At 56.0% G+C, this 15,614-nt stretch overlaps 1 protein-coding gene across 1 annotated transcript; it reads right to left on the bottom strand.

The window, feature by feature from the left end:
* Positions 1 to 8,793: 8,793 nt before the first annotated feature.
* Positions 8,794 to 13,214, bottom strand: LOC142599564 (sperm-associated antigen 4 protein-like). Its single transcript, XM_075740800.1, has 9 exons — positions 13,176 to 13,214; positions 12,327 to 12,388; positions 12,091 to 12,131; positions 11,726 to 11,822; positions 11,092 to 11,176; positions 10,716 to 10,816; positions 10,148 to 10,315; positions 9,792 to 9,881; positions 8,794 to 8,985 (listed from the first exon to the last, which is right to left on the bottom strand). The coding sequence occupies exons 1-9, from the start codon at positions 13,186 to 13,188 to the stop codon at positions 8,851 to 8,853; spliced, it is 792 nt and encodes a 263-aa protein (XP_075596915.1). The 5' UTR covers positions 13,189 to 13,214; the 3' UTR covers positions 8,794 to 8,850.
* Positions 13,215 to 15,614: the final 2,400 nt, after the last annotated feature.

Here is a 15,614-nt window from a genome sequence, read left to right as displayed (position 1 = left end):
TGAACAAAATGTGGAAAAGAAAAAGGGGGGGTTGTAATAAACATATATATAGGTTTGTTCATAAAATGAAGAAATAAAGGGGACTTATAAAGCAGAACTAACAAAACTGCAGCAATATACCTAGCTTGCAGGCCTTTTGTTGAGCAGTATAGTTACCTTAAATGTAACAAATGTAATAACCAAATATGGAAGTTTTAGGTCAAGGACTCAGTTGCTAGGAAGAGGAGCACCTTCCCCACCCCACCCCCCCCCCGACCACCGGAGGGCAAATCACAACCACCTAGTAACAGGAGGGCAATACTAACAACAGGCCACGTAGACGCAGAGTGCAACCAGCCGGAACTAAGAAGACTATAAGAACTCTGGGGTCTGGGAGGGAAGGTGCGAGCCGTTGGTGGGAGCAGAGACTTCCTCGGCCGCCCAGCACTGTTTTGCTTGCTGTCGCTTGCTTTAATAAATCAAATTAACTTAATTGGCAAAGACCTTGGCTCTTTATTGCCCCCAACCTATAACAGAGACACATATTGTTCGAACTCTTACTGAATGACCTGAATGGAAACTAAGCAGCCCCTTCTGCTGTCAGAGGCAGAATGGTGTCTCTGTGTAATGCAAAGCAATTTTTCCCAACCATGCTGAACATGCCTTAACACGGGGTACCAGGCAGCCTCTTCTCCTCACCCATCATTTAACACAAGGCTCCAGCATACCCCAGGGGAAACAGGAGCTGAGCCAGGATGCCCCTGGGGGTCTGGCTGCTTCTCATGGCACAATCCTACATGTGGCTGCCACACCAGCACACACAGACTGGCTGCCTGGCAGACACAGCCCTGAAGTGGTCACAGCCGGATCCAGTTGCCTCAGCAACAGACAAGACCGGCCCACCACGCCAGACACAACCAATCCAAGCAGCTTGTTGTACCTCTGAACCAATCAGAGGAGTTGAGCTTCTCCCTGGTTGTGCAAGGAATTCCTCCTGGGCAACAACCTCCCACCCAGGTCTCCACACACCACTCAGGCCCGCCAAGGTTCTCCAATATGTCTAGATCCCATGTGGCCTTTGAGGGGGCCTGTGAAATGACGTCGCTCTGCTCCAGACTAACAGCCACATTCCTTTGCCCAGGGATTTGTTGCATTTTTTTCATTGTTTATTTTTACGGTAGGAAGTTTCCTCATGCCTGACCGATGAAGTTCCTTCCTGTTATCTTCCCATGAACCTGCACTCGATAAATGCAGGTGTAGCCTGACTTTCCCCAGTTGCTCTGTATGACGAGCCTGATAAACTGAAAGGCTCCGGGAAGCTTCTTCTGCAAAGAAAACACAGCAAAAAGACACGTCGCTCCTGGTGCGTAAGGAGCGGCAGGAGGCCCCCCGCATCTTCCTCTGACAGCCTGACCCTTGCTGTGGGAGGCGCAGCTCCCGCCCTGGCCGAGGGGACAGCTTCTCTCTCCTTCCCTTCTCCCACCCAGGGTCCCTGTGCCTCTGCAGAGCAAATGCCTGGCCTCGGATAGTGGGCCGCGCCGCTGTGGAAACCTGAGCCTTGCTGGGTCCGGGTGTTGAGAAATTCTTTTACCAAACAATGATTAGCTTTGAATTTAACAAGGCTTATGAGTAATTAATGTGTACAGAGAAGATATCCTAACCTTGAGAATAGAAACATCCGGGCACTATTGCCCAAACAGGGTTGATAAGGAAGAACAGCTTGGGCAGACAACAGAGTTGGGAAACATCCAAGGAGAAGAAACTGTCCTCAAGACCATGAAAAGGAAAAAGGAGTGGGGGGCTAACTCCCCAAATGACCACCGACGACCACCCAAGACCCCGGCGCATGTGTAGTGTAGTTTTGCAATGCCAGCATTATGTAAATACATGATAGACGGAGCTCTCTCCCGTGCATCTGGCACCATAATAAAGAATGCCTGCTCTCTAATACTAGAAACGGAGTATTGGAGAGTTTATTATCCCATATTTGGTGACAGTTTCTGGCAACCCAGATAGGACACTGCTTCTGAATCTTGATGGATCCATGGGATCGTAGGACCTCCATTCTCGGGGATAACCTCCAATCCCCGGACTGAAGAGCTCTGAGCAGGACCCCTGGGAAAGTAAAGTAATTCTTTTCTTTAAGGAACATTAAAGTAAGGGACATTAAAGGTTGCCTGCCCATAAGGCGTGGCGAAAGCCTCGCAGGGTTGGGCTACAAAGGTACCTAAGGGGAGGGTTTGGTAGGTTGCCTGCCTGTAAGGTGTAGCGAAAGCCTGGCAGGGTTGGGCTATAAAGGAAGGAATCAATCCTAACAGCCAAAAGTCTGTAGGACACCCAGGTTTGGAAGCGGTGGGTGAGAGTCCCACTGGTATGAGGGGTTCGAGTCCCCGATGTCTTGTTATTGAGGGGTTAAAGTGTTAAGTCGTTGCTTTGGTGTTTTCATCTTGTTATTTTGTGTTCATCTTGTTATTTTGTGTTAAGTCGTTGCTTTTGTGTTTTTGTGTTGCTTTTCATACTATTTTATAATGGGTAATAAACCCTCTGTGGAAGGGGGGATTCTGAAAAATATCCTTTTGGATGTATATTGAAACATTGGAGGAAGGTGAGGGGAGATCCTCTCACTCAGAGGCAGCTTCTCGAATATTGTCAAAACTGGTGGTCGATGCATAAATTAGAAAGTGGAGAAAAATGACCTAGAGATGGCAGTCTGATGTGTAATACTATGCTTCAGTTAATGTTATTTTGCAGAAGGGAGGGGAAATGGGATGAAGTTCCCTATGTTGATTTATTCTTTGCTTTACGAGATCATCCTGAATGGAGCAGGAAATGTAAATCAATACTGAGACATCCTTTGGTTCTGGCCTTGGAAAAAGATAATCAGAAACTCTCTTAAGCGTTGTTGTTGGGCGTGTAGTATCAGTAAATGGTGCATCAAATATGGAGGACTGGATGAGGAGGTGGAAATGTTGGTTGCATCCCAGGGAAAGGATAGAAGGAATCAAAGGGGGGGAGGAGGATGTTTCTGATGAAGGGGAATCTTTTGCTGGAAGTGAGGAATTCAGTGCTGTTACAGGGAGAACAAGGGGAGGATTGGGAGGTCGAGTTGTGCAAGCTCTGCTGCAACAGGCAGTAGGGGCAGAGGGACCAGTGACCGTTAAAGTACCTTTCTTAGTGACTGATTTATGCTTGTGGAAAAAATTGGCAGGTATTTATAGGGAAGATCCTGAAAAGGAGGGAGATGCCTTGCAGTTAGCATTTATCTTTCGTGGAACAGGCATGTCTAGATATTCAAAGAAAGTTACAAAAGCTAGAGGGAGAGGATTCGAGGAATTTGAACAAGTTGTTGGAAAGGGTTGAGAAAGTGTATAATAACCAAGAAGTGGTTAAAGAGAATTGGGAAAGGAAAATAGCTGTTGCATTGACAAATCCTGGGAGAGGAGCTCCCAGAGGTAAAGGAGAAAGGGGAAGAGGTAGAGGGAGAATAGGAAGAGGAGTGTCTGCTCAGTTGGGTCCAAATTAGTGAGCATTTTGCAGACAGGAGGGACACTGGAAAAGGCAATGCCCCCAAGGGAGAGGTGGAGAGTCTGGACTAAGGCCAGAACAGGCTCAAATAGCCATGAGGCTTCTTACCCTAGACGAAGATACTCATCAATGATGGGGACTGGGCGAAGTCTCGAAAGAAGCCCCAACAGAACCCCTGGTCACAACAATGTTGAGGAATGAGGAAATAGACTTTCTGGTAGATACTGGAGTGGCCTACTCAGTAATTAATACTGGTAAAGGGAAACTAAGTCAAGAGAATGTGGTGGGTTTTGGTGCTACAGGGAAAAAGGAAAGGAGGCCATTCTTTCAACAGCTAGGTTTTAATATTGGGAAACAGTGAGTAACCCATCAGTTTTTATATATGCCAGAGTGCCCTGTTTCCTTGCTGGATGAGACCTCCTCACCAAAGTCAGAGCACAAATAACTTTCAAAAGAGGAAGGATCTGTGTAAAATACCTGAATCTAAATCTTTAGATGCTCAAGTTTATATATTACAGGACCCAGTTCAAATGGAACCAGAAATCCTGCAGGAAATAGAGAACGCAGTAGTCCCATTGGTATGGGCCAGTGGAATTCTGGGAAGGTCATGAGTCATGGAACTATTAAAGATTTGGTTAAAGCCGGGAGCTAAATCGGTAAGGCAGAAACAATACCTTTTACAGTTAGAGGCTAGAATAGGATTAGAGATGTTAATAAATAATTTTAAAACATTCGGGCTATTGGTTGAATACCAGTCAGTGTTTAACACTCCAATCCTGCTGGTAAAGAAACCTCATTCAAATGACTACCATTTGGTACGAGACCTGAGAGCTGTCAATCAAATTGTAGACAATTAAAGAAACGGACACATGGTTTACAGTTCTGGACTTAAAGGATGCTTTCTTTTGCATACCCTTGGATGAGGGGAGTCAGGAACTGTTTGCCTTCAAATGGAAAAGCCCCATGACAGGGTGGAAAAAAAAATTTTCAGTTGACTTGGACAGGTCTTCCCCAGGGGTTTAAAAATAGCCCCACTCTGTTTGGGAATCAATTAGCCAAAGAGTTAGAAGAATGGAAGATTCTACTTTACTGCAATATGTGGACGCTGTGTTAATTGCGGCCAAGTCACCTGATAAGTGTAAGTGTATGGAAATCACTATAAGCCTTGAAATTTCTTGGGACAAACGGGATATCAAGTGTCTAAAAAGAAGGCTCAACTAGTAAACCAACAAGTATTACTAAACCTTTTGAATTGTTCATTCACGAAAGGTTTCACCTGGTTCCAGGAGTCCTCAACCAGTGTTTGGGATCCTGGAAGAGACCAGTGGGATACTTTTCCAAACAGCTGGACAACGTGAGTAAAGGCTGGCCGTCCTGCCTCTGGGCTGTAGCAGCAATGGTATTACTGATTCAAAAGACCCGGAAGCTCACTGTGGGACAATGCATGACTGTGTAAGCGCCCCATATGCTGACAGTGGTACTGGAGCAAAAGGAAATCACTGGTTGTCACTGAGCAGAATGATGAAATATCAAGCCATCTTATTGGAGAAGGATGATGTGAACTTAAAGGTAACATCTATGCTTAATTCTCCATTATCTCTATCCACCTTTTCAGAAGATAGTGGGGAAATAGAACGTGACTGTTTGCAAACAATCAAACAGGTTGTCCTGGTTTCAGCTGAGAGGATTGATTTTTCTTCATAGTAGCTAGTGTGGGGATACGTTTTGGATTTGTGCTGGAGACAGCATTGATAATATAGAGATGTTTTTGTTCTATGGACCTGTTGTTGAGCAGTGTTTACGCGGGGCCAAGGCCTTTTCTGCTCCTCGCACCGCCCTGCCAGCGGGACGGCTGGTGGTGCACAAGGAGTTGGGAGGGGACATAGACAGTACAGGTGACCCAAACTAGCCAAAGGGAGTATTCCATACCATGTGACATCATGCTCAGCATAAAAGGGGGCTAGCCGGGGAGGGGCAGTAGCAGCTCCAGGACGCGTGGCTCGGGGACAGTCCGGTTTCGGGACAGGTCTGAGCATGCAGTCTGAGTTGTATGGTCCTCGGGTGAGAAACTGCATTCTGTATCACCAGTTTAGTATACTCGGTTAAGTACTGTTTTGTTTTGTTTTGTCTTCCCCTCTCCCTTTGCTATCCTAGTAAACTGTCCTTACACCAACCCACCAGGTCTTGTCTTTTCCTTCCCATTCTCCTCCCCATCCCACTGGGGGCAGGGGGGGGGAGTGAACGAGCGGCTGCATGGTGCTCAGCTACCGGCTGGGGTAAAACCACGACAGTCCTTTTTGGCACCCAACGTGGGGCTCGAAGGGTTGAGAGAACAACAGATCTGCCCCGAGTGTGTTAAAACAAAGCTGTTATAAGTATTTATTGTATTATTTTAAATAGCCAGCTCATTGAACACCAGGCCCCAGGGGACTAGGACCTGGGGGAGGCAGGAGGGCACTGGAGGATCTCAGGCATCTTTCCTGAGAAAGCTGTCTGCCCTGTGGCCAGGTGCTAGCAGCCTGTGAGCGTTTGCCCTCGCCTTTTGAGTCAAGCTCCTGGCGAAAACTTGTTGGGCAGACTTGTGCCCAGAGCAGGGCAGCCTGCAGGCCCCTCTCCACTGCGTCGTGCCAGCACCATCTCCTCCAGCTCTGGTGCAGAGGAGCTCTGTGGGTGCATCCCAGAGGACTTTGCCGAGCAAACCAGTGTTGAACTTACTCTCATTTTCTTGAGAGCAGGCCCCGCAGCATGCAGGCCCCTGCTGGGTCATGCCCTGGACCTCCTGCGAATGGGTGAACCTGGGGAAGGAAAAAGACAGAGGCCTGTTATGCACGGTCTCCGTGCCAGGCGATCCGAGGCAGGCAGCAGGTGCCAGCGCAGAGGCCCTGGCCAGAAGACAGGCCTCGGGAAGGCTCCCGGGAGATGGACCTGCCATGGCGGGAAAGGGAAGCGGCAGCGAGGTGGCACGGCTGCTTCCGCCCCGTCCTCCTCTGCCCACCGGGCCCTGCTGCACCAGCCTGCCCTTGGGTGGGCACGTCAGCGGCCCCGTGTCATTTGGGGACAGGGCACAGGCTGCCCACCTCTTCCGAAGGCCCCTGAAGCAGGAGGGCCAGAGCCCTCCCCAAAGCTCCCCGGGGCTGCTCTCCCCAGCTGAGACCTGGTGAGGAGAGGGCTGAGCTCTCCCGCGGCTCTGCTAGAGGCTGCCCAGACACACCTGCGCAGTGCCTGCGGCAGGCACCCGGAGACGGCTTGTGCAGGACGGCGGCAGGGATACCTGGCATGCCCCAGCCATGACCCTGAGCCGGCCAGCAGCAGCTCCGCAGGGGGTGGCCCCGGGGCGGGGGGCGGCCGGGGGGGGTGTCAGAGGGGCTTTCAGCGAGTTTCCCAAGCTCCATGCCTGCGGCTTGGCATATAGCCCTTGTCAGCTGCCCCGACGTGTCCCCCGCCAGCTCCGCGTTAGACCCTGCCTGTGCTACCCCGCTTAACTGAGGCCCCAGAAGGAACAAACCCTGTGCGCACATACCCATTCTCCATGTTCCTGCCAGCTCTCGTCCTTGACGGGGCTCGCGGTGCCCCTTGTGTTTTCCGGGGAGCCTTTCTCTGCCTCATATTGGGCAGAAAGCAAGCTCCCTGGCAACCTTACGGCCCCTCCTTCACAGTCAGGAGTTTTGCCTGCCGAGTGCACGGCCACTCGGGCAAAAGCTCCAAACTGATTCCCGTGCAAAGCGCTCCCGTCACAGGCACACAGCGCGAGCTGCTTCCTGCCCGGCAGTCGTGTCCCAAAGTACCACGTTGCTGAGGAAAGCCCTGACCTCAGAGAGCCCTGGGCCCGCATGGTCTGAGGTGATGATTGTGACATCACAGTTGGGGGTCTCACGGAGCGGGAGGTGGGGAGAGACCTTGCAGTTTTGCTGGCACAACCCATCCGCAGCCACCTACGCTCCCATGGGAGCTCCCGAGCCGTGTTGGGCTCTGCGCCGGGTGCCACATGTTGTGTGTCCCCTGGGCAGGGCTCAGCACTCCTACGGAGCCCGCAGGAATCGGGAACGCAGGGTGGATGGAGCTTTTTGCTCTCGCCTGATCCCACAGCTGCTTCAGGCAGTGCTGCTGCTCTTTGAATCTCCTCCTCTGCAGAGAAGAAGGGAAAGTAAGCGTTCCCTTGCGCTGTCAGAGGTGGAATGGTGTCTCTGTGTAGGGCAGAGGTTTTTCTCCCAGCCATGCTGACCCAGCCTTACGGTGCCGTGTTTTGCATCTCCAGCTAAAAGAGCGCGGATGACACACCACTCGTTCAGCTGCTGCTAAACTACACTCACGGAGCATCAAGCTGTCTCTGTTTCTTCCTCTGGCCGCACGAGGGAAGAGGCCGGGGGTGGGCAAGAGCTTGGGAGGGGATGGAGCCAGGGCAGCTGACCCAAATTGACCAAAGGTCTATTCCATGCCATTCAACGTCATGCTCAGCGATCAAGACTGGGGCTCTGGTCTTTGCAAAGCAGCCATTGCTTGGAGACTGGCTGGGCATCAGCCTGCCTGCAGAAGGTGGTGGAGCGACTGCTGTTGCATGCCTTGGGATTTTTTTCTCCATACACATACCTGTGTCCACAGGCCATCTGGGGGGGGGGGGACGGACACGGGACGGTCTGTGTCACCTGTGGCAAGGTATTTCGCCCCTTGGGTGATTCCACCAGCACCACCCAACACCCCTCATGCCTGTCAGGTTCCCCCATGGTGCAACCAGACCCCCATGGCTGTCTTGGCCTTTACTTCCTTCTCCTCATCCCACAGGTTCCCAGAGGCTCCCAGAGGTTTCCCAGCTCCTCAAAGCTGAGACTCCCACTGCCCCAGCCCCCTGATGACCCCTGACACCTCCAGAGCCCTCCTGTCCTGGCTCCCCTGTCTGCTTCCAGCTGCCTTGAGGCACCGGTGCCCCGTTCCCAGGCACCTGCACTCTCGTGATGGCTGCTCCCGGCCCGTCACGCATTGCACAAGCCTCCACGCACCTGTGCCTTTCTACAAGGCCCCACGGCTCGGCCGGAGCGTCAGGGGTGCCATGTTCTTGTCAGGCCAGAGGTCTGTGCCTTGGAGGGGCACCGTGGGCACGGTGGCCGGGGAAAGCTGAGCCAGGATCCCCCTGGGGGATTCCTCCTGGGCGATGTGTTGGACACCGCCCCTGCCCAGGCCTCCACACACCTCTCAGGCCCACCCAGGTTCTCCGCTATGTCTAGATCCAATGTGGCCTTTGAGGGGGCCTGCGAAATGATGTCGCTCTGCTCCAGACTAACAGCCACATTCCTCTGCCCAGGGATTTGTTGCGGTTTTTTTCATTATTTATTTTTATGATAGGAAGTCTCGTCATGCCTGGCCCATGGCGTTCCTTCCTGTTATCTTCCCATGAACCTGCACTCGATAAATGCAGGTGTAGCCTGACTTTCCCCAGTTGCTCTGTATGACGAGCCTGATAAACTGAAAGGCTCCGGGAAGCTTCTTCTGCAAAGAAAACACAGCAAAAAGACACGTCGCTCCTGGTGCGTAAGGAGCGGCAGGAGGCCCCCCCGCGTCTTCCTCTGACAGCCTGACCCTTGCTGCGGGAGGCGCAGCTCCCGCCCTGGCCGAGGGGACAGCTTCTCTCTCCTTCCCTTCTCCCACCCAGGGTCCCTGTGCCTCTGCACAGCAAAGGCCCGGCCTCGGAGAGTAGGCTGCGCCGCTGTGGAAACCTGAGCCTTGCTGGGTCTGGGGGGAAATGGAGCCTGGGGAAAGTCCTGCTGCTGGGGCAAGGTGCTGGGTGTCCTCCCTGCCACCGCCTGCCCAGCTGGGGCTCCGTCCCTGTCCCACCACCCCTTCCTTTCGCTGTGGCCTCTGTGCTGGCAGAGTGGCCAAGGAGCGCTCCCACGCATGGGGTGTGGCAGCACCTAGCGGCTCCTCCACCTGCCTCCCCAGCAGAGCCCAGGCCTGGGGATGCTGGCCACCCTGCAGCTGGCTGCGGGGCATCCCCATGGTGGTGCCTGGTGGCTGTCGCCACCTGACACTTGCGTTTCAGGGCAGCGCGCTGCACCCGTGGGGTGGCAAGGCTCTGGCTGGCTCTGCCAGAAGCAGCAGCAGGCGTAGGCGGGAAGCTGTGGGGACCCTAGGTCTCGCTCTACTTTTGCTGCCCTCGCTGGGTGCTGCCTCAGCCCTCCAAACCCTGCCACGTCTCTCTCGGCCAGGGTGGGGATCGTCCACGCTCCTCCTGCCACTGACTTGCTGGCAAACCTGCGTTTCTGCCCTGGCCTCTTGCCAACACAAGCTTCCCGTACCTGCAGAGGGAAGGTCTGGGTCGGCTCTTTCTCGATGTCATAGCTGAACGTCCCGAGCAGAGTTTCCTCTTCTCCTCCCTCATCCACTCCCTTGGAGATAAAGCACAGGGGACCAGGTCAGGCTCAACTCAGCCATGAGAAAACATGCATGCCGGATCCGTGCCCGTGACCCGACCCCTGTCCCGCGGCCCCAGCGCAGTCTGGCGCGGGATGCGGTGCAGCTGAGCGGTTGGGCCAAAACGCACTGGGCAAGTCTTAAGGCGGGATGACGCCACCTTGCACTTCCCCTCACATTTCTCCCTTACGGCTTTTCTGCAGCACCACGTCCCAGCCCCAAGTGCCTGGCAGAGACTTACCGAGACGGTGAAATCTCGGGGGGCGCTGCTCATGTCCCCAAGCGCAGAGGACTTCTTCAACGGGTGCTGCAGAGTGATCGCGGTTGGTCGGACTTGTGCGGGCAACCTAATGACCACCTGGCTCCAAGACTCTCGGAAAGGCCAGCAGTATCCCGGGGAGATGTCCAGCTGAAAGCAGAGGGCAACGGCAACGGTTGGTAAGGACGTGACGTGGCCCGTGCTGCCACCAGTGCAGCCAGCAGCACTGTCGGCACAGTGCCTGCACGCTGTATTTGTGCTCAAAATGAGTGGCGTGTTGGGAAATGGACAGAAGTGCCCAGACGTCTTCCCGGGCAGGGCAAGAGGATTCGCTGCGTTCCCCCGGAGGAGAGCTCAGCTCAGCTCAGCTCCTGGGCGAAGCTGCTGGTTTCTAGCGAGCCAAGCCCTGTGTGAGACCGCAGGCCTGTCTGGCACCTGACCAGTGCCATGGGCTTCAGCAATACCACCGGCCTGAGGGCAGACGACGCGGGGCTTGCCCTCGAGCTTTCCAGGGGAACAAAACCAGCACTAATGATTTTTGCTACCATACCTGCACAAAAGTATCCAGAGCGTTGAGATCACAAAGGAACCAGAATACGCTGCAGGGCCACACATAGCTCCTGGGTGATCTCTGCAGGTCAATGGTGACCCCTGAAGGGAGAAGAGAGCAGCTGACTGACAGAGGCCCCGGGCTCAGAGGGCCCCGTGGCTGTAGGGTATTTCTAAGGCTGCCTGCCAGTCCCACGCCGAGCCCCGTGCCCTTGGAGCCTGAGGGGGCCGCTCTGCCACCGGCGCACTGTTGGGCCCTGGGATTTCATCTCATCTCCCCCTACCTCAGAGAGCAGAGTCTGCAGCACGGCCTCCTTTTGGGAGTGCTAAGCAGGAGCCCAGCGCAATCAATCAGACCTGCCTGCCCGCATCCCTACCCGCACTTTTCAGAGTCCAGGCAGACATCTGGACGCTCTCTTCCAAAGGCATCGCGGACACTGCCATTCTCATGTCCTGAAGTTCCTGGGAAAGACAGAAATGAACACGGGAGACGACCACGTCAGCGGGCCGTTCAGTGTGACCATGGAGTCCTGGCACAGAGCAAAGGGAGGAGCCCGTGTCAGAAAGTGCAAGACAAGCCTTGTCCAAACAGCTGCTGTGCTCAAAGCTGCCTGATGGCAATGGCGAGGGCTCAGCAAGAGCATTTGTGTCTACAACCATATAGCGTGGGCGTGGGTCTGGGGCCCACAGCCTCATCTCCACCTCCATGCTGTCCAGCTCAGCCTGGAGATGGGCACAGCTCCGCCAGGGCCGGATGCTTCTGGCAGGGCACTCGTGCTTCACTGCTCTCTGGGGCCAGGCCAGAACTACCAGAGGCACCAGTCCTCCGCTGCCAGCGTGGCCCGGGGCCCAGTTTAGCTTGGTCAGAGGAAGGGGCTTTAGAGCAGAGAAGCTCAGCCAGCAAGCCCCGGTAAGGGATGGGTGGGCAGAGTGAGCAGGAAAACCCCATCAGCAGCCCCAGGAAAGCACCCTGTGTGGGGCCCTGCCCTCTTTCCCAAAGCACAGGATCACCTCCTTCAGACGGCTCATCTCTTCAGCCATGTGCGCAACCTCCTTCCTCAGCTGTGCCACCTCCTGGACTTGTTGCCCCAGCAGAGCAAGTGAGTTCCTGCAGACACCGGGAAAGCGGATCTTGTCAGAGCTGCCCAGCCCCTCCCAGAGCCTCCAGGCTTGGAGATGAGCAGAGACACAGGTGCTCGAGCCCCGCTTTTCTTTCCCTGCTTTGCAAGTGCTTCCCTTCACCTCCAGCTTGAGGCAAAAGGCAAAGCGGGAGGGAAAGGCACGAGCCCTGGGCAGTACACAGGGGAGTGCAAACAGCACAAGCAGGACTCCCACTACCCCAGCGAATGAGCTGCGGGCCTGGAGAGGGCTCTTACCACACAGACTTCAGCTCGCCCACAGGCTGCTCCTGCAGCACCTGAAAGGGAAAGGCTCTACGCTTGAGTCCCAGAGCTGCTGGAGCTTAGCAGAGCCGGCAGCTCTAGAAAGGCACCGCAGAAGCTGCTGCTGCTTCTTTGGGTCACGGCCTGGAGACGGAGGATTTGGTGATTTACTCAACCACCGTCAGCAGTGCTCCTCTGCAGGACTTTGCTCTCCCACAACAGTCACTGACCTGTGGCACCTCCTTTGCCCACAGCATCCACATGGGCAGCGAAGTCCCGCAGTAGGCACCAGCTGTAATTCACATCACCAACAGACAGTTATTTTACTATTGTTTCTAATGATCCCGGTAGTCACGCTGTCTCCTCCCACACCAGGGTGGCAAGAGGTTGGCTGAGAGCTTCGCTCCCTGCTGCGGTGCGCACCAACACCTGGCTCCACGGCCTGCAAGAGAGCCACCTCTCCCTCCCTCCCCCTGCACGGCACTGCCACGGAGCCCCGCTTCAGCTGGGCTCCAGTTCCCAAGCGATTCCCAGCTCTGGCCCTGGCTGTCACTGTCTCCGCTTCCTCCAGCACACCTCCGACCAGGGGGCTACCGGAGCGGCCGCAGCACAGCGGCAGCACAGGAGCTGGGCCTGTCCCCGGCGTGAGCTTGCAACCTGGCACTCGTTTCCCTGATAGAGAAAGACCACCTCCAACCTCCCTTTCACAGCCGCACAGGCTGTTCTCTCCCACTGCCTCTGCCCATCTGCTTCTCTCACACGCAGGCTGTACTTTCAGCCTCCCCTCATAGGCAGCAAGGGATTCCCTTGCGCCGTGGCAGCTTCTGCACAGCCTGTCCACAAAGGAAAGCTGCAAAGGAGGAGGGACCTCTGTCTCAAAGGGTCCTGCTGGCTGCGCTTCCTAACGCCCGGTGCGTCTGCAGCGGCCCTTGGGCTGGCTGGGATCTGCATGTAGGGAGCTCCCTGAGCTGCAGAAGCAGGAGGGTGGAAAGTCCCACGGGCATTCCAGCACCTCTCCCTCACGCTGATACTTGCAACCCGTACGTCTGTGCTACCGCGAGCAGCAGGCGATTACTCACCAACAGCGGCCATGAAGATGAGGGACAGGATGAGAGAGAGCCCGCTCCTCTTCTGGGTGATCTCTTTCCTGAGAAAGAGGGAGTCCTGGCGTTACCAGTGCTCAGGGACTGGGGCAGAGCCCTGTATGGGGGCATTTTCACTTGCAAGCTGAGCAGCACTGATTCTGGAGGTCAGCTGCTGACGGAAAGCTGACAGACCAGCCCCTTTCAAAAGCAGCACGGTTTCTGTCTGCATCCTTCAACAGTGCAGGCCAAGCTTGCCAAAGGAAGTGCTCCAAGATCTCCTTCAGACATGGAGTTACAATGATCCGAGGAAGTGAGCAGACCTAGCCAGGGAAAGCCGCTCTTTGGCAGTCTCTGCTGTGCGCGCTCGCCTTCTTCCCTTTCGCTAAGGCGGCAGGCCTGGTTGCACTTGAGATGAAACCCCTCTTGTGTTGGGGTGTTTCCACAGCACTGGGCGGAGCAGCAGGCATTCACTGCTCCCCTCCCACCACCCCCACGGATCCGTGTCCACATCAGACACGTGCTGTACTCACACTGTGCAGATGCAGGTGCTCAGGTAGCCCTGCAGGGACACCAGGGCCTGCGCCAGACGGCCAGAAACGATCAAGACCAAGTCTGCCAACGAAACAGGAGAAAAGCCTGAGGACCCTTCTTGAGGACACCTGCTGGGACGCATGTCAGACCCTACGGGGAGGTGGGCACCGGTCCCACGCACTCCCTCCCCAGAGCAGGGCCAGGGTTTTGCCCTGGGGAGGGGGCAGCTGGGAGTGAGGGACTGAGGGGCGGGCACTGACGGCTCGTCCAGGGAAGGAGGGCGGCACGAGCAAGGCTTTGGCCTCCGGGCTCCCACCACATGGGTGCACCCCGTGGTTGCTAGAGGATCCCACAAGGACATGGAAATGGGAGCCAGCTCTGTCGCAGTCGCGTAGCTGAGATGGTCCCAGGCCTTCCGCGCAGCAGGATGACGCTGGCTCAGCAGGGCTGTCGGGCCCGGCCCCAAACATGCCGGGGTGGCAGGCAGCCTCTTCTCCTCACCCCTCACCAGCTCATTGAACACCAGGCCCCAGGGGACTAGGACCTGGGGGCGGCAGGAGGGCACTGGAGGATCTCAGGCGTCTTTCCTGAGAAAGCTGTCTGCCCTGTGGCCAGGTGCTAGCAGCCTGTGAGCGTTTGCCCTCGCCTTTTGAGTCAAGCTCCTGGCGAAAACTTGTTGGGCAGACTTGTGCCCAGAGCAGGGCAGCCTGCAGGCCCCTCTCCACTGCGTCGTGCCAGCACCATCTCCTCCAGCTCTGGTGCAGAGGAGCTCTGTGGGTGCATCCCAGAGGACTTTGCCGAGCAAACCAGTGTTGAACTTACTCTCATTTTCTTGAGAGCAGGCCCCGCAGCATGCAGGCCCCTGCTGGGTCATGCCCTGGACCTCCTGCGAATGGGTGAACCTGGGGAAGGAAAAAGACAGAGGCCTGTTATGCACGGTCTCCGTGCCAGGCGATCCGAGGCAGGCAGCAGGTGCCAGCGCAGAGGCCCTGGCCAGAAGACAGGCCTCGGGAAGGCTCCCGGGAGATGGACCTGCCATGGCGGGAAAGGGAAGCGGCAGCGAGGTGGCACGGCTGCTTCCGCCCCGTCCTCCTCTGCCCACCGGGCCCTGCTGCACCAGCCTGCCCTTGGGTGGGCACGTCAGCGGCCCCGTGTCATTTGGGGACAGGGCACAGGCTGCCCACCTCTTCCGAAGGCCCCTGAAGCAGGAGGGCCAGAGCCCTCCCCAAAGCTCCCCGGGGCTGCTCTCCCCAGCTGAGACCTGGTGAGGAGAGGGCTGAGCTCTCCCGCGGCTCTGCTAGAGGCTGCCCAGACACACCTGCGCAGTGCCTGCGGCAGGCACCCGGAGACGGCTTGTGCAGGACGGCGGCAGGGATACCTGGCATGCCCCAGCCATGACCCTGAGCCGGCCAGCAGCAGCTCCGCCGGGGGTGGCCCCGGGGCGGGGGGCGGCCGGGGGGGGGTGTCAGAGGGGCTTTCAGCGAGTTTCCCAAGCTCCATGCCTGCGGCTTGGCATATAGCCCTTGTCAGCTGCCCCGACGTGTCCCCCGCCAGCTCCGCGTTAGACCCTGCCTGTGCTACCCCGCTTAACTGAGGCCCCAGAAGGAACAAACCCTGTGCGCACATACCCATTCTCCATGTTCCTGCCAGCTCTCGTCCTTGACGGGGCTCGCGGTGCCCCTTGTGTTTTCCGGGGAGCCTTTCTCTGCCTCATATTGGGCAGAAAGCAAGCTCCCTGGCAACCTTACGGCCCCTCCTTCACGGTCAGGAGTTTTGCCTGCCGAGTGCACGGCCACTCGGGCAAAAGCTCCAAACTGATTCCCGTGCAAAGCGCTCCCGTCACAGGCACACAGCGCGAGCTGCTTCCTGCCCGGCAGTCGTGTCCCAAAGTACCACGTTGCT

Source organism: Balearica regulorum, chromosome Z (assembly GCF_011004875.1).
Source record: "Balearica regulorum gibbericeps isolate bBalReg1 chromosome Z, bBalReg1.pri, whole genome shotgun sequence".
In the NCBI taxonomy this organism is placed as follows: Eukaryota; Metazoa; Chordata; class Aves; order Gruiformes; family Gruidae; genus Balearica; species Balearica regulorum.
This window is presented reverse-complemented; position numbering and strand designations above follow the sequence as displayed.